The sequence below is a fragment of the Pseudophryne corroboree genome, chromosome 4 (assembly GCF_028390025.1).
Source record: "Pseudophryne corroboree isolate aPseCor3 chromosome 4, aPseCor3.hap2, whole genome shotgun sequence".
NCBI lineage: Eukaryota > Metazoa > Chordata > Amphibia > Anura > Myobatrachidae > Pseudophryne > Pseudophryne corroboree.
The window spans coordinates 731,398,086-731,425,187 of NC_086447.1; the positions used below are offsets into that span (position 1 = coordinate 731,398,086).

At 47.1% G+C, this 27,102-nt stretch overlaps 1 protein-coding gene across 2 annotated transcripts in view; it reads left to right on the plus strand.

Annotated features, from left to right (window-relative positions):
* The window catches only part of MRPS5 (mitochondrial ribosomal protein S5), a 265,707-nt gene that overhangs the window by 217,943 nt on the left and 20,662 nt on the right, over positions 1 to 27,102 (plus strand). For both annotated transcript variants that reach the window (XM_063918077.1, XM_063918076.1), the window contains exons 6-7: positions 14,252 to 14,342; positions 18,670 to 18,716. In XM_063918077.1, the coding sequence (XP_063774147.1) occupies positions 14,252 to 14,342; positions 18,670 to 18,716 (138 nt within the window). The remainder of the gene's footprint in view (positions 1 to 14,251; positions 14,343 to 18,669; positions 18,717 to 27,102) is intronic.

Here is a 27,102-nt window from a genome sequence, read left to right on the forward strand (position 1 = left end):
TATTAAAAACGTTGCACTTTCCCTGCAAGTGCTGCAACAGCATGGCTGGCTCCTAAATTTACCAAAGTCGCAGCTGATTCCGACAACTCGGCTGTCGTTTTTGGGCATGATTCTGGACACTGAACTGCAGAGAATTTTTCTCCCGTTGGAAAAAGCTCAGGAAATCCAGAAAATGGTCAAGGAACTTCTGAAACCGCCAAGAGTGTCAATTCATCACTGCACTCGAGTGCTGGGAAAAATGGTGGCGACCTACGAGGCCATTCCGTTTGGCAGGTTCCATGCAAGAATGTTTCAGTGGGAACTGCTGGACAAGTGGTCAGGGTCCCATCTGCAGATGCACCGGAAGATAAGTCTGTCCCCGAGGGCCAGGGTTTCTCTCCTGTGGTGGCTTCAAAGTTCTCACCTTCTAGAGGGTCGCAGGTTCGGGATCCAAGACTGGATTCTGCTGACCACGGACGCGAGTCTCCGAGGTTGGGGAGCAGTCACACAGGGACAAAATTTCCAGGGAAAATGGTCAGGCCAGGAAGCTTGTCTGCACATAAACGTGCTGGAGTTAAGGGCCATCTACAACGGCCTGCGGCAGGCGGAACATCTTCTTCGCGACCTGCCCGTCCTGATTCAGTCGGACAACATCACAGCCGTGGCGCACATAAACCGCCAGGGCGGAACAAAGAGCAGAGCGGCAATGGCGGTGGCCACCAAGATCCTTCGCTGGGCGGAAAAACATGCAAGTGCTCTGTCAGCGGTCTTCATTCCAGGAGTGGACAACTGGGAAGCCGACTTCCTCAGCAGACACGATCTCCATCCAGGAGAGTGGGGTCTTCATCAAGAGGTCTTTGCAGAAGTGACAAGTCGTTGGGGACTTCCTCAAATAGACATGATGGCATCTCGTCTCAACAAGAAGCTTCAGACATATTGTTCCAGGTCGAGGGACCCTCAAGCAATAGCAGTGGACGCACTAGTGACACCGTGGGTATTTCAGTCGGTCTATGTGTTCCCTCCACTTCCACTCATTCCAAAGGTGTTAAGGATCATAAGAAGAACAAGGGTTCAGGCGATACTCGTTGTTCCAGATTGGCCACGGAGGGCCTGGTATCCGGATCTTCAGGAATTACTCACAGGAGATCCCTGGCCTCTTCCTCTGAGAGAGGATCTGTTACAGCAAGGGCCGTGCGTGTTCCAGGGCTTACCGCGGTTGCGTTTGACGGCATGGTGGTTGAACGCCAAATCCTAGCTAGGAAGGGTATTCCCGGGGAAGTCATTCCCACTCTACTTAAAGCTAGAAAGGAGGTAACGGCGAAGCATTATCACCGTATTTGGAGAAAATATGTGTCTTGGTGTGAATCCAAGCAGGCTCCTACGGAAGAATTTCAGCTGGGGCGTTTTCTCCATTTTTTGTAAGCAGGTGTGGATGCGGGCCTGAAGTTAGGCTCCATTAAAGTGCAGGTGTTGGCCTTATCAATTTTCTTTCAAAAGGAATTAGCCTCGCTTCCAGAAGTACAGACTGTCGTAAAAGGCGTACTTCACATCCAACCTCCATTTGTGCCCCCAGTGGCACCGTGGGACCTTAACGTGGTGTTACAGTTTCTTACATCACATTGGTTTGAACCATTACAAAAGGTTGAGTTGAAATTTCTCACTTGGAAAGTGGTCATGCTTTTGGCCTTGGCGTCCGCAAGGCGGGTGTCCGAATTGGCGGCTTTGTCTCACAAAAGTCCCTATCTGATTTTCCATGAGGATAGAGCGGAGTTGAGAACTCGTCAACAATTTTTACCAAAGGTGGTTTCTTCATTTCACATGAACCAACCTATTGTGGTGCCTGTGGCTACTGAAGCCTTGGCTGATTCCAAGTCTCTTGATGTGGTGAGAGCTTTGAATATGTATGTAGCCAGAACGGCTCGGGTTAGGAAAACAGAGGCGCTGTTTATCCTGTACGCGGCCAACAAGGTTGGCGCTCCTGCTTCTAAGCACACTATTGCGCGCTTGATCTGTAATTCGATTCAGCAGGCTCATTCTACGGCTGGATTGCCATTACCGAAATCTGTGAAAGCCCATTCCACTAGGAAGGTGGGCTCATCTTGGGCGGCTGCCCGAGGCGTCTCGGCATTACAGCTTTGCCGAGCTGCTACTTGGTTGGGGTCAATCACCTTTGCAAAGTTCTACAAGTTTGATACCTTGACTGATGAGGACCTCATGTTTGCTCAATCGGTGCTGCAGAGTCATCCGCACTCTCCCGCCCGGTCTGGAGCTTTGGTATAATCCCCATGGTCCTTTTGGAGTCCCCAGCATCCTCTAGGATGAAGGAGAAAATAGGATTTTAATACCTACCGGTAAATCCTTTTCTCTTAGTCCGTAGAGGATGCTGGGCGCCCGTCCCAGTGCGGACTCTATCTGCAAGACTTGTATATAGTTATTGCTTGTGTTACACAAAGATTGTGTTTGGTAGGGGTCAGCCTGTTGCTGATCTGTTTTGGGACACACTGTTAACTGGGTTTAGTTAAATGCCATGTTGTACGGTGTGTTGTGGTGTGAGCTGGTACGTATCTCACCTTAGTTTAACAAAATCCTTTTCCTCTAAATGTCCGTCTCCTCTGGGCACAGTTCCTATATCTGAGGTCTGGCTGGAGGAGGGGCATAGAGGGAGGAGCCAGTTCACACCCATTCAAAGTCTTATAGTGTGCCCATGTCTCCTGCGGATCCCGTCTATACCCCATGGTCCTTTTGGAGTCCCCAGCATCCTCTACATACTAAGAGAAAAGGATTTACTGGTAGGAATTTAAATCCTAATTTCCTCCGCCGTTATGTTTCCCACAAGGGCTTCTCTCTGGTCTCGAGTCAGAGGGGGCAGTACCTCCTCTGTGAGCATCTGTGTTTGTATATCAGTATCTATTTGTGCCGAGCTAAACAAGGATTGAAAATAGGATTGAAATTGTTCCACTATTTCTTGAGATTTGGTGATAATACGACCGGACCTGGGGTGGTGTATAGCTGTTATAATGTGTCGTTTTTTGGGAGGTCGGGAAATGACCGCCAGTAATCTACCAGCCTTATTGCCCCATCTATAAAATTTATTTTTGGTAAAGTCTAAGGAGTGTTTCGCCTGGGTAGCTAAATAAGTTTCAAGCAGGCGCCTGGCCTGTTTGTACTCAATGAGGGTGGTCTCCGTTGGAGTAGAAGTATATGTTTGGAAGGCCATGGACATTGTTGCTTTTAACGCAGTGTATTCCAGTTTGGATTCCCTTTTTTTTCGGGTGACATAACTAATAATGTGACCCCTCATCACTGCCTTAGAGGGTTTCCAAAAGATGTCAGGTCTATCCCAGTAATCTATATTTCTCTTACGTCCTAGAGGATGCTGGGTACTTCGTAAAGGACCATGGGGATAGCCGGGCTCCGCAGGAGACATGGGCACTAAGAAAGAACTTTAGGTATGGGTGTGCACTGGCTCCTCCCTCTATGACCCTCCTCCAGACCTCAGTTTATTACTGTGCCCAGAGGAGACTGGGTGCATTACAGAGAGCTCTCCTGAGTTTCCTAAAAAGAAAGTATTTTGTTAGGTTTTTTATTTTCAGGGAGCCTGCTGGCAACAGACTCCCTGCATCGAGGGACTGAGGGGAGAGAAACAGACCTACTTTAATGTTAGGCTCTGTTTCTTAGGCTACTGGACACCATTAGCTCCAGAGGGAACGGAACGCAGGTCTCACCCTCGCCGTTCGTCCCAGAGCCGCGCCGCCGTCCTCCTCGCAGAGCCGGAAGATAGAAGCCGGGTGAGTATGTGAAGAAAGAAGACTTCAGAGGAGGCAGAAGACTTCAGATCTTCATAGAAGTAACGCACAGCGGTAACACTGTGCGCCATTGCTCCCACACAGCACACACACGGCAGTCACTGTAAGGGTGCAGGGCGCATGGGGGGTGCCCTAGGCAGCAATAAGGACCTCCAAATCTGGCTTAAATAGTGATATACAGGCTAGGCACTGTATATATGAGACCCCCGCCAGTTTTTTGAAATTTTTCAGCTGGACCGAAGCCCGCCGCTGAGAGGGCGGAGCTTGTTCCTCAGCACTTACCAGCGCCATTTTCTCCACAGCACACCGCTGAGAGGAAGCTCCCCGGACTCTCCCCTGCTTACCACGGTGAAAAGAGGGTTTTTAAGGAGGGGGGCACATAATTTGGCGCAAAATAGATGATAACAGCGCTATCTGGGTAAACATATTGTGTTTTTTCCCTGGGTCATTAGCGCTAGGTGTGTGCTGGCATACTCTCTCTCTGTCTCTCCAAAGGGCCTTAAGGGGGAACTGTCTTCAGATAAGAGGATTCCCTGAGTGTGTGGTGTGTCAGTACGCGTGTGTCGGCATGTCTGAGGTAGAAGGCTCTCCTAGGGAGGAGGTGGAGCAAATGACTGTGGTGTCTCTGTCGGCAACACCGACACCTGACTGGTTGGATATGTGGAATGTTTTAAGTGCTAATGTGAATTTATTGCACAAAAGGTTGGACAAAGCTGAGTCCAAGGGATGTACAGGGTGTCAAGCCCTGCCTGCCCCTATGTCACAGGGACCTTCGGGGTCTCAAAAGCGCCCACTATCCCAAATAGTAGACACAGATTCTGACTCCAGTGTCGACTACGATGATGCAAAGTTACAGCCAAATTTTGCTAAAAGTATTCAATATATGATTATTGCAATAAAAGATGTTTTGCATATCACAGAGGACCCCCCTGTCCCTGACACGAGGGTTCACATGTATAAGGAAAAGAAACCTGAGGTAACCTTTCCTCCGTCTCATGAGGTGAACGAGTTATTTGAAAAGGCTTGGGAATCTCCAGACAAGAAACTGCAGATTCCCAAAATGATTCTTATGGCGCATCCTTTCCCGACTAAGGACAGGATACGGTGGGAATCCTCCCCAGGGGTGGACAAAGCGTTGACACGCTTATCCAAAAAGGTAGCGCTGCCATCCCAAGATACGGCTACCCTCAGGGATCCTGCTGATCGCAAGCAGGAGGCTACCTTAAAGTCCATTTACACACATTCTGGTACCTTACTCAGACCGGCGATAGCGTCGGCTTGGGTTTGTAGCGCTGTAGCAGCGTGGACAGATACCTTATCGGCGGAAATTGATACCCTGGATAAGGATACCATTTTATTGACCCTAGGTCATATTAAAGATGCTCAAAGAGACATTGGCCTACTGGGTTCTAGAGTCAACGCTACGTCGATTTCTGCTAGACGAATCCTATGGACCCGGCAATGGACAGGTGATGCCGACTCACAGAGGCATATGGAGGTTTTACCTTACAGGGGTGAGGAATTGTTTGGGGAAGGTCACTCGGACCTGGTCTCCACTGCTACGGCAGGTAAATCAAAATTTTTGCCTTCTATTCCCTCACAGCCTAAGAAAGCGCCACATTATCAAATGCAGTCCTTTCGGTCAAATAAAAACAAGAGAGTACGAGGATCGTCCTTTCTTGCCAAAGGTAAGGGCAGAGGGGAAAAAATAGCTGCCAACCACCACTAGTTCCCAGGAGCAGAAGTCCTCCCCGGCCTCTACAAAATCCACCGCATGACGCTGGGGCTCCGCTGAGGGAGTCCGCCCCAGTGGGGGCACGTCTTCGACTTTTCAGCCACATCTGGGTTCACTCACAGGTGGATCCCTGGGCAATAGAAATTGTTTCCCAGGGTTACAAGCTGGAATTCGAAGAGGTGCCTCCAGAAAGGGAGAGAGTTTTAAATGCAATTCACAAATTGTGTCTTCAACAGGTGGTGGTCAAAGTTCCCCTGCTTCAACAAGGGAGGGGGTATTACTCAACCCTGTTTGTAGTCCCGTAACCGGACGGTTCGGTCAGACCCATTTTAAATTTAAAATCCTTGAACCTATACTTGAAAAGGTTCAAGTACAAGATGGAATCGCTAAGGGCGGTCATCGCCAGCCTAGAAGGGGGGGATTTTATGGTATCCCTGTACATAAAGGATGCATACCTTCATGTTCCTATATATCCACCTCATCAGGCGTGCCTGAGATTTGCGGTACAGGATTGTCATTACCAATTTCAGACGTTGCCGTTTGGGCTTTCCATGGCCCCGAGGATTTTCACCAAGGTAATGGCGGAAATGATGGTGCTCCTGCGCAAGCAGGGTGTCACAATTATCCCGTACTTGGACGATTTCCTCATAAAAGCGAGATCACGAGAGCAGTTGTTGAGCAGCGTGTCACTTTCACTGAAGGTGTTACAGCAACACGGCTGGATTCTCAATATCCCGAAGTCACAGTTGGTTCCTACGACTCGTTTGACCTTCTTAGGCATGATTCTTGATACGGACCAGAAAAGGGTTTATCTTCCGATAGAAAAGGCCCAGGAACGCATGACTCTGGTCAGGGACCTATTGAAGCCAAAACAGGTGTCGGTGCATTACTGCACTCGAGTCCTGGGAAAGATGGTGGCATCTTACGAGGCCATTCCCTTCGGCAGGTTCCATGCGAGGACCTTCCAATGGGACCTACTGGACAAGTGGTCCGGGTCACATCTACAGATTCATCAGTTGATCACCCTGTCCCCCAGGGCCAGGGTGTCTCTCCTGTGGTGGCTGCAGAGTGCTCACCTTCTAGAGGGTCGCAAGTTCGCCATTCAGGACTGGATTCTGGTAACAACGGACGCGAGCCTCCGAGGTTGGGGAGCAGTCACACAGGGAAGAAACTTCCAAGGTCTTTGGTCAAGTCAAGAGACTTGTCTTCACATCAACGTCCTGGAGCTGAGGGCCATATACAACGCCCTTCGTCAAGCGGAGACTTTGCTTCGCGACCTACCGGTTCTGATCCAGTCAGACAACATCACCGCAGTGGCTCATGTAAACCGCCAAGGCGGCACAAGGAGCAGAGTGGCAATGGCGGAAGCCACCAGGATTCTTCACTGGGTGGAAAATCATGTAGTCGCAGTGTTCATTCCGGGAGTGGACAACTGGGAAGCAGACTTCCTCAGCAGACACGATCTACATCCAGGAGAGTGGGTACTTCATCAGGAAATCTTCGCACAGATTGCAAGTCAGTGGGGACTGCCCCAGATAGACATGATGGCGTCCCGCCTCAACAAAAAACTACGGAGGTATTGCGCCAGGTCAAGAGACCCTCAGGCGGTGGCAGTGGATGCCCTCGTGACACCGTGGGTGTTCCAGTCAGTCTATGTGTTTCCTCCTCTTACTCTCATCCCCAAGGTGTTGAGAATAATAAGAAAAAGAGGAGTACAGACAATTGTCATTGTTCCAGATTGGCCGCGAAGGGCCTGGTATCCGGATCTGCAGGAAATGCTCACAGAAGATCCGTGGCCTCTTCCTCTATGACAGGACCTGTTACAACAGGGGCCCTGTCTGTTCCAAGACTTACCGTGGCTGCGTTTGACGGCATGGTGGTTGAACGCCGGATCCTAGCGGAAAAGGGCATTCCGGATGAGGTCATTCCTACTCTGATAAAGGCTAGGAAGGACGTGACAGCTAAACATTATCACCGTATATGGCGGAAGTATGTTTCTTGGTGTGAGGCCAGGAATGCTCCTACGGAAGAATTCCATCTGGGCCGTTTCCTTCACTTCCTACAAACTGGAGTGAATTTGGGCCTAAAATTAGGCTCCATTAAGGTTCAGATTTCGGCCCTATCCATTTTCTTTCAGATGGAATTGGCTTCTCTCCCAGAAGTACAGACTTTTGTGTAGGGAGTGCTGCATATCCAGCCTCCTTTTGTACCTCCGTTGGCGCCTTGGGACCTTAACGTGGTGTTGAGTTTCCTTAAGTCGCACTGGTTTGAACCACTTAAAACGGTGGAATTAAAATACCTCACTTGGAAAGTGATCATGTTGTTAGCCTTGGCTTCGGCTAGGCGAGTGTCGGAATTGGCGGCTTTGTCTCATAAAAGCCCCTATCTAGTTTTCCATATGGATAGAGCGGAATTGCGGACCCGTCCTCAATTCTTGCCTAAGGTGGTTTCATCTTTTCATATGAACCAACCTATTGTGGTGCCTGTGGCTACGCGAGACTTGGAGGATTCCGAGTCCCTTGATGTGGTCAGGGCTTTGAAAATTGACGTGGCCAGAACGGCTAGGGTCAGGAAAACAGAAGCACTGTTTGTCCTGTATGCAGCCAACAAGGTTGGCGCTCTTGCTTCCAAGCAGACTATTGCTCGCTGGATCTGTAACACGATTCAGCAGGCTCATTTTACGGCTGGATTGCCGTTACCAAAATCGATAAAGGCCCATTCCACCAGGAAGGTGGGCTTTTCTTGGGCGGCTGCCCGAGGGGTCTCGGCATTACAGCTGTGCCGAGCTGCTACTTGGTCGGGTTCAAACACCTTTGCAAAGTTTTACAAGTTTGATACCCTGGCTGAGGAGGACCTCATGTTTGCTCAATCGGTGCTGCAGAGTCATCCGCACTCTCCCGCCCGTTTGGGAGCTTTGGTATAATCCCCATAGTCCTTACGGAGTCCCCAGCATCCTCTAGGACGTAAGAGAAAATAAGATTTTAAACCTGCCGGTAAATCTTTTTCTCCTAGTCCGTAGAGGATGCTGGGCGCCCGTCCCAAGTGCGGACTACTTCTGCAAGACTTGTATATAGTTTTTGCTTACATAAGGGTTATGTTACAGTTTTCCTCAGTCTCGGACTGATGCTGTGTTGTTTCATACTGTTAACTGGTTCGTATATCCCAAGTTATACGGTGTGGGCTGGTATGAATCTTGCCCTTGGATTAACAAAAATCCTTTCCTCGTACTGTCCGTCTCCTCTGGGCACAGTTTCTCTAACTGAGGTCTGGAGGAGTGGCATAGAGGGAGGAGCCAGTGCACACCCATACCTAAAGTTCTTTCTTAGTGCCCATGTCTCCTGCGGATCCCGTCTATCCCCATGGTCCTTACGGAGTCCCCAGCATCCTCTACGAACTAGGAGAAAAAGATTTACCGGTAGGTTTAAAATCTTTCTTTTCATCAACGTAATTGGTCCAATGGTATGTAAGATATAGTTTAAAGTCTTTTGAGGCTGCCAGGTGTTGTGGGAATCGCCAAATACGATCTGTCGAGTGCATATGGGGATGGGTTAGTGCCAACGTGACGGGGGCATGATCAGAGATCAATATGTCAAGTATATCCACCCCAGCAACCTGGGACATTAAGTCATCGACAATTAAGAACTTGTCAATACGAGACAACGTTCCATGTGCCAGCGACAAATGGATATGCGTCTTGTCGGTTGGGTGTAGCAATCTCCATGGATCAGAGAGGTCTAAGGAATCTCGAAATGTCAATAAGTGTCTGCTCTGGAAGTCAGTGGTTCTCGACATAGTCGGTGACCTGTCAACTGCAGGGTCGTCCACCATGTTATAGTCTCCACCCACTATTAGGGAATAGTTAGTTCTGCCTAGAAGAATGTAGGTGATGTCTTGAATAAATGTGTGTGTATTAACGTTTGGGGGGTATAAGTTGACAAGGGTAAATTTAGAATGAAAAAGCTCTATGTCCATTATGATATATCTGCCTTCGGGATCAATGATTTCTGTCAAAACAGTAACAGGGAGATTTTTTCGAAAAAGTATGGCTACCCCTCTGGCTTTCGTACGAAAAGGAGCAGCGATACAAGAACCAAGCCATGGAGCTTTTAATACATTTTCCTCGCCCGTCAGCCAGTGTGTTTCCTGTAAGAAAATCACATCCGGGTGAAAGCGTTTAAGGTGCATGACCACACGTCGTCGCTTAACTGGGGAATTAAGTCCTCCTACATTCCAAGAAATGAATTGTAGTGGTTTCGGGGGTATTACCTCAGATGAGGAAGAAACTGCTGACTGCATAGCTACCCAATCCCCTCAGGGCTGTGAATTATCTGACAGATAAGCAATAAATTCAAGTGTATAATGGCGGCTCCCCTCCTAACCCAACAGCATAAACGTCAGTATAACATGAAATGCATTGCACAGTCTTAGTATCTGAGATATCAATAGTGAACCATAATGTCTCATAACTCTATTTTCTAACATTTTCCTAACAACCAAATCTATGGTGGGCACCAGCTAGGCCTAGTGGTGCGCACACTGAACACTAACAAAAATAGTCACAGAATTAGTAAGAATGGATACTTATAGTTAATTACAGAATCAACTAGAATAGAAAATATAAGGTAGGTTAACACATTTCCGCCCGAGGCGGAAGTACCCGAACCGTTCAACCTATTGTGCCCCACCGACTGATATCCTAATTAATAGGCGACCTCGATGGGTATCTATGAGTCAGAAAATGAGACCTCGCCACCTCCGGGTCAGTATAAAACATCTGATTTCCATTCTCTGAGACCCGCAGTTTGGCTGGGTACAGCAAGGCGAATCGGATATTTTTACTATGCAAGTGGGAGCAAACGTCAGAAAATTCTTTTCTTTTCTGAGCCACAGCTGCCGAGAAGTCTTGAAATATCAAGATCTTGTGGCCCTTGACTAACAATTCTCTAGTTTTACGGTAAGCTGCGAGAATATGTTCCTTGGCCCTGTAATCTAAGTAGCGGGCGATGACTGGTCGGGAACGCTTCCGCGCCCCGTCCCGCATCGCTCCCAGCCTATGGGCTCTTTCGATATGTGGGACTTCAATATCATCTATGATTCCCAACGAGGTTGGGAGGTCTACACTAAGATATGAGGAAAGGGCTGGGCCCGTCAAGGACTCTGGAATACCTATAAATCTAAGGTTATTTCTACGAGATCTATTTTCCAGGACCTCAACTTTATCCTGCAATTGTTGTATATATTTATCCTGGGTTGATACCCCCTCCTGACAGGATTGGACTAGGTCCTCAGTGTCACTCAGTCTTGTTTCCAACGCGGAAATACGCGTCGCATGAGAGTCTATGCGAGCTAAACCCGTTTCTAAGCGGGCCTGTAGGTCGTCAAATCGTTTATCAAGCAAGGGCATAATAAAATCTGAAATTTCTTTAGCTGTCAGGGGGGAGGTTCTATCACTAGGTAAGCTAGATGATTCCGACCCATGTCCAGCTGGGGAGGGCGGTCCTGATTTAGGGGGGACGTCCTTCCCCGCTTTATAAGAGGTGTTGGATTGTTTCGGAGACATGGCTTTGTCGAGGTATTTGTGCATACCCCAGGGAATGATGTGTGGAACAATCAGCGTCTCTTATAGGCACTGATCCAACAGGTACAGGCAGTGATATTAAAACAGAGGTAATTATACATGGAGCTCGAGCGGAAGTGCGAAACCAGACCAAATTATTTAGAACATACTTCGCTACATCAACATTCCCACTAAGGGAAAAGGAAAGCTGCAGTTATTTACAATGGTCTATAACCCTTTGAAAGAGCCCACGGGGCGACCCTGGCAACAAGCCATGGCAGACCCCGACTGGGGCGTAAACCTATATCTGAAAACAATTTAAAATATCAAGCAATACAGAATAGAATTATCGAATGAAAATAACAAACGTCACATACAGGTCTCAGCAGATGAAGAGAAGAAGAAAATTATTTCACACATAATTCGTCGAAGGAGGAAAATAACAAACGTCACATAGAAGTTCCCATATGAGAAGAACATAGGTATATCACATAGAATCCTTGGTGTATGCAAAATAACAAACATCACAAAGTTCTCCGCAGGAAGAAATAAATAAATAAAATACTATATTCGATAATGTGAGAAAAATAACAAACAGCACAGATAGGTTTCAAAGGAAACCAGCAGAAAGTAGGATATAATTAAGATTTGTAATAATGGGTCAGAGACAGCAATTAAGGCTTGTGGTCGGCAGCCATACAGACAAAATGGAAAGTCCTCTTCTGAGAATAAGATTTCCCGGTGCAGCACCAGCCGGTGGTACGTAGTGTCCGTTAATGTGGTAGGCCCCCCAACAGTAGTAAGTAGGGGGCAGCAGGTCTAGGCCGTGACACAGTTAGTGGAGAGTGTTGTTACACCCCTAATATAATTTAACAGGGTAGTAGGGCCCAGTGAACTTCCGATGGAGAGGCCAAATCATCCCGTGTATGCGTGGGAAGCTCCCATACACACTATTGGTGCCCAAACGAAGCGCAGGGAGGGTAGAGAAAAATAAAGGAGGAAGTGAGGGTGACTTCGACTGGGGAGGGAAAAGATAAGCAACAAGGGGGGAAAAGGTTCACACAGGAGGGGGGAAGGTTTCAAGTATAGGGTAAAGTAAGAGAAGAGAGGGGTATTTATTAGTAAAAAGTGAGGGGGGGGGGACAAACAGTGTTAGTACCTGTTGTGCCCGCAGGGCCATGCACGTGGGTAGAGGCTGTGGGTATGGAGGCACCTCCAGGATCACCAGCCAGCGAGTGGGTCCAGATACTGCAGCCCCAGGCTCTCTCAGAAGTCGGCAGCAGGAATAGGTAGCAGCAATCCTCAGCAGCACGTACAAAAGGGGGGGGGCGACATCACGATCCCTGTTCATCCAAGTGGGGATGGATTTGCAGCTGCACAGCACCTCCACAATCCTGTCGGCTTCGGCCTCCGCTCGCGAGTATGTGGGTATTGGCTCAGAGCAGCAGCTACAGTGGGTTTTGTAGTTTCCGTAAAGAGGGTATCTTTGGCGGATTCAAGCACACAGCCGCCGCGGTCCCCGTAGGCACCTCCGGCGGCACAAAAACGGAGTCTTAGCTGATTCGGCCGACCCAGCCGGGTCTTCGCTGTGTGGCTGAACTGGTGTGCGGCAGGGGGAGAGCTGACACCCCGCTCCAGTTCCCGATGGAGAGAGGCGTCAGGGTGCAGGAGGACCTTCCTGCCCGGCGGGTTGCAGCTCCGTAAGGGTCAGTTCACCCGCGGCGGTGCTCCAGCAGCGGTGTCTTCCGGCCGACAGTCTGAATCACCAAAGATCAGCCCCGGGAGTCCACGGGCCACGAGTCGGGCTTCCACAGCGGGGGTGCCACCTCCCAAGGTACACAAAGGGGCGCTCCTTACTTTAGCCACCCAGATGGAGAGGGCAGCAGTACGTGGGAGTAGAGGGGAAGAAGGGGGCAGGGTGATCGGCGTTCCGGTTCTTTAGGCGCGTTCCCCCCGGGGTTTGCGCCAAAAGCAGGCAGCCATCCACACCGTTTACATAAAACGGCTCTACTTCGGTGAATAATAGGTCCACAGGGGCGAGTACGGTAGCAAACTGTTCCTCAGCACTTGGGGAACACACTCCCACAAAGCAAGTATTCCCATGGAGGTAAGGAAAGGAGGATTGATGTAGATTACTCGAGCCCCTGTGCAGGCAAAGATTAAAAAGTGGCCATGCTGGATGCCCCGCCCACCGGAAGTAAACCGTGACCTTTTACTGCATAATTATTTTTTCCTTCCAACTAAGTTGTAGATTGAAAGCATTCACCCCATAACCTGAGGTAGATTATACAAAAGGCATTTCACAGTAAGGTGCAGGCTATTGGGAGGTAGTTGACACTCAGAATGCCAGTTACAGAATGTCGACAGTGACATACTGTCGACGGCATAATACCAACACGGTAAGCATTTTAACTGTTTTGGAATCAACATTAAACATGTTGCTTATTGTATCATCACATTTAAAGCTATAATGCTGACAAGGTTAAAATGCTTTGAAATAACAGAACTATCATGTCAGCATTCTCTGGTCGACATACTGCCGATATTCTGAATTCAGGCTATTTGCCAGGGACATTTTACATGGAACTTTTTGCATATTTCAGTGATTATTGTACAGTACTGAGTGTTTATTGTTTAATTATCTCAGTACTTTCGGTGTATATAAATTACATTTAGGACTAAAGGCTTGCTGTTGCTCTACTGAAAATTTGGTGTTGAAGTCTAAAAAAAAAATCAATGGTAGCTTTAGTCCATAATTTCCCTGTATGTACTACTGCGGGTTGTGAGGAAATAGATGTTTTTATGCAATTTGCATGGTAGCTTCCGGCATTGGCTAAGCTATAATTATGTGTACATCCATTTATGTTGTAAGGCACCAGCTGTGAATAGCATTTTGTTAATTGCGAATGTTTCATTAAAATCGGAACTATCACTGCTGTAAATGGACCTAACTCCTCCCAATACCCAAACTGTAAATTGCCGTGTTGCTGATTGGCTTGTGGCAGAATTTGTGAAAGGTGATGAGACGTTAGATTACAAATCGTACACTAACCATGCTTGGTTAGCGTATCATCTTAAATACAAGTGTAACTACCTTGTACAAAGCCATGGGTTTTAATTCTGTATTTTTGTGAATCATGTTAATGACAGCACTTTTTTTTTTTTTTATTACAGCTGAAAGGTGTTTTTAATATGACTGCCAAGGAAGGAAGAAAGAGAACTACAAGTGCTTTAGTGATTGTTGGAAATGGCAAGGGAGCTGCTGGTGAGTAAGCACACCCTCCCCCCCCCCCCCCACCACCCCCCAATTATGTTCTAAGGGGGTTATTCAGGTTGCAATGCAACTGCAATATCCCCATTCTCTGCGCTAATACGATGCACAGGTCCCATCCTGTACGTGTGCTGCCTAGCCAATGCATTGGCTGCGAAAGCCTCTACCTGATAGGTGGGGGCGGAGGCAGCGAAAGACCTTTGCGGAGGTGGCATGGGGAAACCGGGTTTTGGGTTGGTGTCAATTTCGGGGTGGCTGCGTGACGTCACACGCAGCTGCTCCGATGGAAAAAAATGTCGGTGGGCCATCACAGCCGGGCTGTGGAGGCATGGGGTTGTCCACAGTTGTTGTGACCACAATTATGTGGTCACCGTCGCTGGGCGGCACAGTCAGCATGCTGGGCACCCTTGCCCTGCGATGGCCGGCCCCCAGCACACGAAAAAAAGGATTGCAGATTCTGCTTTTTAGAAGAATCTTCAATCCAACCTGAATAACCCCCTAAGTGTGTCGATTTCTGTTCTTTTTCAGTCCTTCCTAATCATTTAAAATAGCAAATATTGTTACAGTTTAAGAAAAAAAAATAGTTATCTTTGCTGTATGGGAACAGTTAAAAACCAGCAGTATCCAACCTGCAAGTGTGCACCTGTTAATCTCGCTGCCTGTGCTAGTTGGATGTAGGAGTTGAACATCAGCTGCAGGGGAATGTGTACACACAAAATTCCTGTTCATAAACCTCACACTAATATGGTATTGCTATAACAGTGGGAAAGCCGCTGCAACTGTAAACTGGAGTATCGGGTAACCAGACACTGATGACTTCCACGCTGCTTCTTATGACAGTATCCCCGCTGCTGTGGAGACAGGCAATAAGCACGTAAGCTACAGTAAAACCTGCTAAATACACGGAATTGTGCAGGTGCCAGGGAATATGACTCCATCAAGCTACTGCTTTTTCATTCTAGTTTAAAATCCTGCAAATACTACTTTGATTCTTAATTCATTACTAGCCTCTTCATTTCTGTAACCCATCAGACGAGATACGGTCGTTAGGTCGACAGCCATTAGGTCGACCACTGAAGGTCGATATGCATTAAGCCGACATGGTCATTAGGTCGACATGTACTAGGTCAAAAGGTCGACATGAGTTTTTCACAATTTTTTTTCTTAATTTTTTGGATTTTTCCATACTTGACGAACCACGTGGACTACGATTGGAACGGTAACCTTGCCTGAAGCGCTTGCCATGCGAGGGGACACAGTGCACTAATTGGGGTTCCCCATCACTTTACGAAGAAAACTACGCCAAAAAAAGTAAAAAAAAGTCAACCTTTTCACCTGTCGACCTAGTACATGTCAACCTAATGCCCATGTCGACCTAATGACCGTTGACCTAAGTTGGGTCGACCCATAACCCATTTAGACTTTGGCATCACACAATGATTTGCAGAATGAAGCTCAAGATGTTTATAGTGATTATCGTAAAACATAATGTTACAGAGCTGGTTATTGTTGTTCCACAGCTCCCCTAGTGGTACACTAGTGTGTTTCAGGTGCACGGTCCAGTCCTAGACGTGTATCTACCGAAATAGACTGATCTTAATAAGTTCTTGACTTGACCAACACTAGTTCAATTTGTTGAACAATAATAAAAATAAAATGATAAAATCATTAGAACTAGTAGTCCATTGTTTTATTGGAATTCATTTACAGAACAAAAAGTAGAACGTATATGATTTTAAACTACAGTAATTTTTTTTTATTGCACATGTTTTATATGCAATACTTCTGTAGAACTTCTTGTGTGCATGAAATTATTACAAATATGTCCCCATGCAACTAGCCTTAGTACGCCATTCTGCACCGAGTGATGTAGAGTAGAAACTTGTCCTTTACATTTGCATCTTATTCGCACAGCAGACACAGCGACACAGCACTCAGTCTGCACCTGAGACACCGGGCTGCACAGGAATTAGTCTTAAAGTACATATAAAACACAACGGAACTTGGCGTGGAAAAAAGCACACTGCATAGTAGACTCAGTCTCACATAGATATACAAGTGTCACATATCATATAAATCAGTGCAGTCACACATATTACCTCTCTGTAATCACTTGCTTGTTTGTAGTTTCTTTCCTCATCTGCCATGGAAAACCTGTAGACAATTGCTCATGATTTGTATTCTCACAGTTGCATTTGTACTGAAAAGTACAAATTAGAAGGTTCAGATGAGTGTAGAATGCTCAGGAAGTGCAGCAACGATGGCAGTATTGCGTTACGTCGTGTCGGTACAAATCTTTCTGCCTGATAACCGTATATGCCTGTAGCACATCTGATCTCTTAATGTCACCCATGCTGACAACTTAATGGAGGAGGGATGAGTGAATGCGCGCTCCTGAACGTCCCTTGCAGAAATGCTGAGTAATTGCACACATTTAAATATTCATTCCACACTGAAAACCTACTCTGATTGCAGTTAGCGTGTAAATCGCATTAAACTTTTTATGATGGAACTTTTCCAGCTGACAGTGGAGTTTTGAGCTCTGGTTTTTATTAAAAATTGATATGGTTAGCTGTGCCTCTTGACTTTTTCTTTTTTTCAATCGAAACGCCATTTCAAGGTTATAAATAAAAAAATGAAATGGACTATTAAAAAGTTTTACTGGCTTAAAGTTTAACCATAAATGAAAACTCTGTGCTGTCCCTTATAATGTATAACTTTTGCAATACTTAACATTGGTAAAAGGCCCGCTGACAGTAGGGAGAATAGACTGGGTGACTGCATATTTGCACCACTCAGTTGCACCAGTTTGAATGCCTACGTGTGCACACATCGCAACATGAAACACATCTATAGAACAGATAATAGTGCAGCCAGTCTGTGACAGTAGTTCCCTCCGAAATCCATTACTGTCCAAGTATTAGCATACAGTGAGTGTTGTGTATGAGGCAAGATGGTGCAGAAATAGTGTTCACTCTAGGAGTGAAAAGGGGCATGGCGCCGGACTCCGGGGGCATATATGTGCGGGGGTGCGGCCACGCAAATTAGGGGGCGTAGCCACGCCTACGTCATTTTAGGGGTGGTGCAGCCCACAGACGCTACTATAGAGAGCGTCTGTGGCCGACGACGTCACTGTTGGGGGCGTGCCCGGCACCTCCGTCGGTGCTGGGCTTCCCCCAGCTCTCTCCCAATGCGTGAATGGATGCCGCGCACATGCGCACGGCATCTATACACGCCGGGAGGGCTGGAAGCGGGCGGCTGTTCTAGAAGGGCGCCGCAAAAGGGGCAGGGCGGGTTTTGCCTGCTAAAAAACGGGCAGGGCTCGGCGCCCTGCTAAAACAGCCTAGTGTGAACACTACAGAAATATAAAGGTAAATCTAAGGATCTGGCTGTGACGTACTGTAGTACGAGTTAAAAAAATTTCGGGATGTTGGAACCATATATTTCATTTATAATGTTTGTATATGCAAGGAATTTGCAGGCCCACACCGCACCCGCCGCACCCGTGTTTTATAACTTATCTTTCCGGAGTCGCACGTCAGAGCTGCAGACGTGGTAAAAAAAAATACAGGCCAAATGGCCACCGCGCATGCGCAATAGAGATTTAGTCTCCAAAACATAGCTGGCGCATGCGCAGTAGACTGTGGCACAAAGTCTACTGCGCCGTGAAGAGAAGGGGCCCACACGGAGTCTGCACACAGGCCCCATCCTCTGATAAAATGCCTGAGTCCATCACTTATCTACAGTATCCACACAAATGTTAAAGAATGTGTTGGATTTATTGCCATTCAATTTGATACAGCCTAAAGTTTATATCTACATGGTGCTCATTGTTCTTTTAGTATCCCAGTGGTATCGAAACCATATTGGCAAGACCCAGCATTAACCTTCTGTACAGTGTGCACCTCTCTTTATATCCCAATAAATATTAGCATAATATTCCAATTCTTTTCTCTACTTTCTAAGAGGAGTTGTGAATGTGATGATTGTAGCAGGTAAGTGGCCTGAGTGTACAGGAGGCCAGTACTAAAATGTTTCAGGGAACCAAGGAACATTGAGAACTGCACACCCAAGGCTGGTAAGCGTTAGGTTTACCGGAACTGCGCAGTAAGTTTTATGTGTTTTCAGTACAAGCCTGTTCCTCTCTGACCGTCTTGAAGCGTGGAACAAATGGATTCAAAGTGCATTAAACATTGCCATTATGAAAATGCTGGGGACAGATAGTGGCTAATAAAAATTTTATTTGCCCAGAAGTTAAAAGTTGAAGTTGAAAATGTAAAAATTCTGTATATAATGGAATTTATGCTGAACTGTTTTACAGGATTTGCTGTTGGAAAAGCCAGCGACCGACTAGTAGCACTGCGAAAAGTATGTATTTTTAAAGATTAAGGCACCTGTCATTCATCTTATGTTTATTTATGGCTAAATTAACAAAGGGCAATTTGGGATTGCATTATAAAAGCTGAATTTCCAATGAATACTACATAAAGATGTGAAAAATAGCTGATAATTGTGGCATGACCTAATTGAAAATCTAAATATTTTATGCACAAAGAAGGTGAGGAACATTAATTGTGGGCTTGTTTGGTTTGTAAAGATGAAAGCAAAGTCTATATACAGATTTGTCCTCATACATCTTTGCTGCAGACACACCAAACAGCCCCTTTTGGCATGCCAGGTGACGCGAGAATTTCCTAGCATTGGGCAACTTTTTTGCCTAAAATGCCTCTTAGTCACAACTCATTGCGACTAGGAAGCACAAGGAGACTGTGCTGATTAATTTTATATATGACACTTGTATATCCGTGTGTAACTGAGGGCCAAATTCAGTTAGCTGCAAAACTGCTGTAATTTAACGCGATTGCTGTTTTTGCAGCTTTTTTGCATGGGAAACGTGTGCTCCCAAGATTCACCTATTCAATTGCAAATTCGAGAAAACTGGATAACTGCGCAAATTGTTGACGGCTGTGAAAAGTTAAAAATTGGCAACTCTGTCTGTACCCCCAAAAAAAGCTAAACTAACATCAGATAACAGTATAGAAGTTTTATTATTTGTTATAATAACAGTATTTTGGGTACTTATAGCCATATTTTTATAAAAGTGCCTAAAAAGATTTGTCCCACTAATGAAGCACCCTAATATACAGTGCATCCGGAAAGTATTCACAGCGCTTCACTTTTCTCTAACGTCCTAAGTGGATGCTGGGACTCCGTAAGGACCATGGGGAATAGCGGCTCCGCAGGAGACTGGGCACAACTAAAAGAAAGCTTTAGACTAACTGGTGTGCACTGGCTCCTCCCACTATGACCCTCCTCCAGACTTCAGTTAGAATCTTGTGCCCGGCTGAGCTGGATGCACACTAGGGGCTCTCCTGAGCTCCTAGAAAGAAAGTATATTTTAGGTTTTTTATTTTACAGTCAGATCTGCTGGCAACAGACTCACTGCAGCGAGGGACTAAGGGGAGAAGAAGCGAACCTACCTAACTGGTGGTAGTTTAGGCTTCTTAGGCTACTGGACACCATTAGCTCCAGAGGGATCGACCGCAGGACCCGACATTGGTGTTCGTTCCCGGAGCCGCGCCGCCGGCCCCCTTACAGAGCCAGAAGCAAGAAGTGTTCCTGAAAATCGGCGGCAGAAGACTTCTGTCTTCAACAAGGTAGCGCACAGCACTGCAGCTGTGCGCCATTGCTCCTCATGCACACCTCACACTCCGGTCACTGATGGGTGCAGGGCGCTGGGGGGGGGCGCCCTTAGGGCAATATAAGACACCTTGGCTGGCAAATTTACACCATATATAGTCAGGAAGGCTATATAGGTGTAAAAATACCCCTGCCAAAATTCCAGAAAAAGCGGGAGAAGTCCGCCGGAAAAGGGGCGGGGCCATCTCCCTTAGCACACTGGCGCCATTTTTCCCTCACAGCTCCACTGGAAGGACGCTCCCTGGCTCTCCCCTGCAGTGTACAAGCTACAGAAGGGTAAAAAAGAGAGGGGGGGCACTAAATTTAGGCGCAGTATATATTATATAAGCAGCTATAAGGGAAAAACACTCATTTATAGTGGGATCCCTGTGTTATATAGCGCTCTGGTGTGTGCTGGCATACTCTCTCTCTGTCTCCCCAAAGGGCTTTGTGGGGTCCTGTCCTCTGTCAGAGCATTCCCTGTGTGTATGCGGTGTGTCGGTACGGCTGTGTCGACATGTTTGATGAGGAGGCTTATGTGGAGGCGGAACAGATGCCGATAAATGTGATGTCACCCCCTGCGGGGTCGACACCTGAGTGGATGGTGCTGTGGAAGGAATTACGCGACAGTGTCGACTCCTTGCATAAAAGGTTTGACGACATACCAAATGTGGGACAGCCGGCTTCTCAGCCTGTGCCTGCCCAGGTGTCTCAAAAGCCATCAGGGGCTCTAAAACGCCCGCTACCTCAGATGGCAGACACCGATGTCGACACGGATACTGACTCCAGTGTCGACGACGATGTGACTAATGTAACTTCCAATAGGGCCACACGTTACATGATTGAGGCAATGAAAAATGTGTTACACATTTCTGATGTTACCCCGGGTACCACAAAAAAGGGTATTATGTTTGGAGAGAAAAAACTACCAGTGGTTTTTCCTCCATCTGAGGAATTAAATGAAGTGTGTGAAGAAGCGTGGGCTTCCCCTGATAAGAAACTGGTAATTTCTAAGAGGTTACTAATGGCGTACCCTTTCCCGCCAGAGGATAGGTCACCTTGGGAAACATCCCCTAGGGTGGATAAAGCGCTCACACGCTTGTCAAAGAAGGTGGCACTACCGTCTCCGGATACGGCCGCCCTGAAGGAATCTGCTGATAGAAAGCAGGAGGCTATCCTGAAGTCTATATATACACACACAGGTGTTATACTGAGACCTGCTATTGCTTCAGCATGGATGTGCAGTGCTGCAGCTGCGTGGTCAGATTCCCTGTCGGAAAATATTGATACCCTAGACAGGGACACTATATTGCTAACCGTAGAGCATATTAAAGACGCACTCTTCTACATGAGGGATGCACAGAGGGATATTTGCCGGCTGGCATCTAAAATAAGTGCAATGTCCATTTCTGCCAGGAGAGGGTTATGGACTCGGCAGTGGACAGGAGATGCAGATTCTAAAAGGCACATGGAAGTTTTGCCTTATAAGGGTGAGGAGTTGTTCGGGGATGGTCTTTCGGACCTCGTTTCCACAGCAACGGCTGGGAAATCTACATTTTTACCCCATGTTCCCTCACAGCCAAAGAAAGCACCGTATTATCAGGTACAGTCCTTTCGGCCCAATAAGGGCAAGCGGGTTAGGGGCGCGTCCTTTCTGCCCAGAGGCAGAGGTAGAGGGAAAAAGCTGCAGCATACAGCCAGTTCCCAGGAGCAAAAGTCCTCCCCCGCTTCCTCTAAGTCCACAGCATGACGCTGGGGCTCCACAGGCGGAGCCAGGTACGGTGGGGGCCCGTCTCAAAAATTTCAGCAATCAGTGGGCTCGCTCACGGGTGGATCCCTGGATCTTTCAAGTAGTATCTCAGGGGTAGCTGGAATTCGAGACGTCTCCCCCCCGCCGTTTCCTCAAATCTGCCTTACCAACAACTCCCTCAGACAGGGAGGCAGTGTTACAGGCAATTCACAAGCTGTATTCACAACAGGTGATAGTAAAGGTGCCCCTACTTCAACAAGGACGGGGTTACTATTCCACAATGTTTGTGGTACCGAAACCGGACGGTTCGGTGAGACCCATTTTAAATTTGAAATCCTTGAACACGTATATAAAAAAATTCAAGTTCAAGATGGAATCGCTCAGGGCGGTTATTGCAAGCCTGGACGAGGGGGATTACATGGTATCACTGGACATCAAGGATGCTTACCTGCATGTCCCCATTTACAATCCTCACCAGGAGTACCTCAGATTTGTGGTACAGGATTTTCATTACCAATTCCAGACGTTGCCGTTCGGTCTATCCACGGCGCCGAGGGTCTTTACCAAGGTAATGGCCGAAATGATGATACTCCTTCGAAAGAAGGGAGTTTTAATTATCCCGTACTTGGACGATCTCCTGATAAAGGCGAGGTCCAGGGAGCAGTTGTTGGTCGGGGTAGCACTATCTCGGGAGGTGCTACAACAGCACGGCTGGATTCTAAATATTCCAAAGTCACAGCTGATCCCTATGACACGTCTACTGTTCCTGGGGATGGTTCTGGACACAGAACAGAAAAAAGTGTTTCTCCCGGAGGAGAAGGCCAAGGAGCTGTCATCTCTAGTCAGAGGCCTCCTAAAACCAAAACGGGTGTCGGTGCATCACTGCACACGGATCCTGGGAAAGATGGTAGCTTCCTACGAAGCAATTCCATTCGGCAGGTTCCATGCAAGAACTTTTCAGTGGGACCTGTTGGACAAGTGGTCCGGATCGCATCTTCAGATGCATCGGCTGATAACCCTGTCTCCAAGGACCAGGGTGTCTCTGCTGTGGTGGCTGCAGAGTGCTCATCTTCAAGAGGGCCGCAGATTCGGCATACAGGACTGGGTCCTGGTGACCACGGATGCCAGCCTTCGAGGCTGGGGGGCAGTCACACAGGGAAGAAACTTCCAAGGACTGTGGTCAAGTCAGGAGACTTCCCTGCACATAAATATTCTGGAACTGAGGGCCATTTACAATGCCCTAAGTCAGGCAAAACCCCTGCTTCAAAACCAGCCGGTACTGATCCAGACAGACAACATCACGGCGGTCGCCCATGTAAACCGACAGGGCGGCACGAGAAGCAGGACGGCGATGGCAGAAGCCACAAGGATTCTCCGATGGGCGGAAAATCACGTGTTAGCACTGTCAGCAGTGTTCATTCCGGGAGTGGACAACTGGGAAGCAGACTTCCTCAGCAGGCACGACCTCCACCCGGGAGAGTGGGGACTTCATCCAGAAGTCTTCCAACTGATTGTAAACCGTTGGGAAAGGCCACAGGTGGACATGATGGCGTCCCGCCTAAACAAAAAGCTTGAAAAGTATTGCGCCAGGTCAAGAGACCCGCAGGCGATAGCTGTGGACGCTCTAGTGACACCGTGGGTGTACCGGTCGGTTTATGTGTTCCCTCCTCTTCCTCTCATACCAAATGTACTGAGGATAATAAGGAGAAGAGGAGTAAGAACTATACTCATTGTTCCGGATTGGCCAAGAAGAGCTTGGTACCCGGAACTTCAAGAAATGATCTCAGAGGACCCATGGCCTCTGCCGCTCAGACAGGACCTGCTGCAGCAGGGGCCCTGTCTGTTCCAAGACTTACCGCGGCTGCGTTTGACGGCATGGCGGTTGAACACCGGATCCTGAAGGAAAAGGGCATTCCGGAGGAAGTCATTCCTACGCTGATTAAAGCTAGGAAAGAAGTAACCGCAAACCATTATCACCGCATATGGCGAAAATATGTTGCGTGGTGTGAGGCCAGGAAGGCCCCAACGGAGGAATTTCAGCTGGGCCGTTTCCTGCACTTCCTACAGTCAGGGGTGACTATGGGCCTAAAATTGGGTTCCATTAAGGTCCAGATTTCGGCTCTATCGATTTTCTTCCAGAGAGAACTGGCTTCTCTACCTGAAGTTCAACTTTTGTTAAGGGAGTGCTGCACATTCAGCCCCCTTTTGTGCCTCCAGTGGCACCTTGGGATCTCAACGTGGTGTTGGATTTCCTAAAGTCACATTGGTTTGAGCCACTGAAAACCGTGGAATTGAAATATCTCACGTGGAAAGTGGTCATGTTGTTGGCCTTGGCTTCGGCCAGGCGTGTATCAGAATTGGCGGATTTGTCATGTAAAAGCACTTATCTGATTTTCCATATGGATAGGGCAGAATTGAGGACTCGTCCCCAATTTCTCCCTAAGGTGGTATCAGCCTTTCATCTGAACCAACCTATCGTGGTGCCTGCGGCTACTAAAGACTTGGAGGCTTCCAAGTTGTTGGACGTAGTCAGGGCCCTGAAAATTTATGTTTCCAGGACAGCGGGAGTCAGAAAGACTGACTCGCTATTCATCCTATATACGCCCAACAAGTTGGGTGCACCTGCTTCAAAGCAGACTATTGCTCGCTGGATCTGTAGTACGATTCAGCTTGCACATTCTGCAGCTGGACTGCCGCATCCTAAATCAGTGAAAGCCCATTCCACGAGGAAGGTGGGCTCTTCTTGGGCGGCTGCCCGAGGGGTCTGGGCTCTACAACTTTGCCGAGCAGCTACTTGGTCGGGGTCAAACACGTTTGCTAAATTCTACAAGTTTGACACCCTGGCTGAGGAGGACCTAGAGTTTGCCCATTCGGTGCTGCAGAGTCATCCGCACTCTCCCGCCCGTTTGGGAGCTTTGGTATAATCCCCATGGTCCTTACGGAGTCCCAGCATCCACTTAGGACGTTAGAGAAAATAAGAATTTACTCACCGGTAATTCTATTTCTCATAGTCCGTAGTGGATGCTGGGCGCCCATCCCAAGTGCGGATTGTCTGCAATACTTGTATATAGTTATTGCCTAACTAAAGGGTTATTGTTGAGCCATCTGTTGAGAGGCTCAGTTGTTATCATACTGATAACTGGGTATTGTATCACGAGTTATACGGTGTGATTGGTGTGGCTGGTATGAGTCTTACCCGGGATTCAAAATCCTTCCTTCTTGTGTCAGCTCTTCCGGGCACAGTATCCTAACTGAAGTCTGGAGGAGGGTTATAGTGGGAGGAGCCAGTGCACACCAGTTAGTCTAAAGCTTTCTTTTAGTTGTGCCCAGTCTCCTGCGGAGCCGCTATTCCCCATGGTCCTTACGGAGTCCCAGCATCCACTACGGACTATGAGAAATAGAATTACCGGTGAGTAAATTCTTATTTTTTCACATTTTGTTATGATACAGCCTTATTCCAAAATGGAATAAATTAATTTTTTCCCTCCTAATTCTACACACAATACCCCATAATGACCATGTGAAAAAAGTTTTATTTTAAATTTTTGCAAATTTATTAAAAATAAAAAACTTTTTTCACGTGGTCATTATGGGGTATTGTGTGTAGAATTTTGAGGGGGAAAAATTAATTTATCACATTTTGGAATATGGCTGTAACATAAAAAAATTGTGGAAAAAGAGAAGCGCTGTGAATACTTTCTGGGTGCACTGTACCTGTCCCATACCTTGTCCCCAAATCATTAAAAACTTCTAAGTGCCTAATTAGTCATTCAGTGGCGTGTCCCAGGGGTTATGAACCAAATCCCAATATTTTTTAACTTAAAATAGGGATTTTCCCAACTTTTCACCTGCTCAAAGGTGGTCAATTGAAATTTGCGTTAAAATTACAGCAAATCTTTTTTCATGGACAATTGAACAGCCACTTTTCCAAATTCGGGATAAATTTGCGGTTTTTATTGTGAAAATGGCCTTTCGCAGCTAGTTGAATTCGCCCCTGAGTCTCTGAATCTGTACACAAAGTGCTACAATGTAGTAGCAACAGCTTTTTTCCAATACAAGTTCTGTTCTCCTCTGTATACAGACTCGGTCACAGTCTCAACACATTTTCGGCAAAAAAATATGCGCGATGTTAGCACCAGGACCTGGTGACTCTCTCCTGCCAGGCATTTAGCACTGAACGACGTATTCAGGCTAGATGTATGAGAACGCAATCATGCTAGTAGTAATAATGAATCTGAAAAAGTCATTGGCGCTGGTAACTTCAATATTTATAGGGGTATATGCAATTGCGGTCGAATTCCCGAAATTGTCGAATTTCGGGTCATTTTCGACCAAAAAAAAAATCGCCTATGCAATTCAGTGCTTTCCGACCAAAAAACGGACTTTCAAAATTCGACTTTTTGAAATTCGAATTTTTGCAAATTCGACTTTTCTGCAATGATACAAGTGCTGCAATTCGACCAAAGCATATTCAATTCAAGTTTGGAAATTCGACAGCAGTGCTTTTAGACAGCAAATTCGTCATTTTCAATCCGCCACACTTTGGAGGGTGAAAACAAATAAAAAAAATTTAAACATGTTTTTTTTGTGTTTTTTTTTGGGGGAATAGCAGATCTATTTATATTAGAAGGGATTAGGTACTTTTTTTTTTTTTTTTGGAGGCACAAATATTATTTATATATTTTTTAAAATATTATATATATTTTTTTTTTTTTTTTATGCTGGAACGGTGAAATCATAAAAAAAAATGGCGTGGGGTCCCCCCTCCAAAGCATAACCAGCCTCGGGCTCTTCGAGCTGGTCCTGGTTCTAAAAATGCGGGGAAAAAATTGACAGGGGATCCCCCGTATTTTTAAAACCAGCACCGGGCTCTGCGCCTGGTGCTGGTGCCAAAAATACGGGGGACAAAAAGAGTAGGGGTCCCCCGTATTTTTAACACCAGCATCGGGCTCCACTAGCTGGACAGATAATGCCACAGCCGGGGGTCACTTTTATGCCGTGCCCTGCGGCCGTGGCATTAAATATCCAACTAGTCACCCCTGGCCGGGGTACCCTGGGGGAGTGGGGACCCCTTCAATCAAGGGGTCCCCCCCCCCAGCCACCCAAGGGCCAGGGGTGAAGCCCGAGGCTGTCCCCCCCCATCCAATGGGCTGCGGATGGGGGGGCTGATAGCCTTTTGTGATAATAAAAAGATATTGTTTTTTCCAGTAGTACTACAAGTCCCAGCAAGCCTCCCCCGCAAGCTGGTACTTGGAGAACCACAAGTACCAGCATGCGGGAGAAAAACGGGCCCGCTGGTACCTGTAGTACTACTGGGAAAAAAAT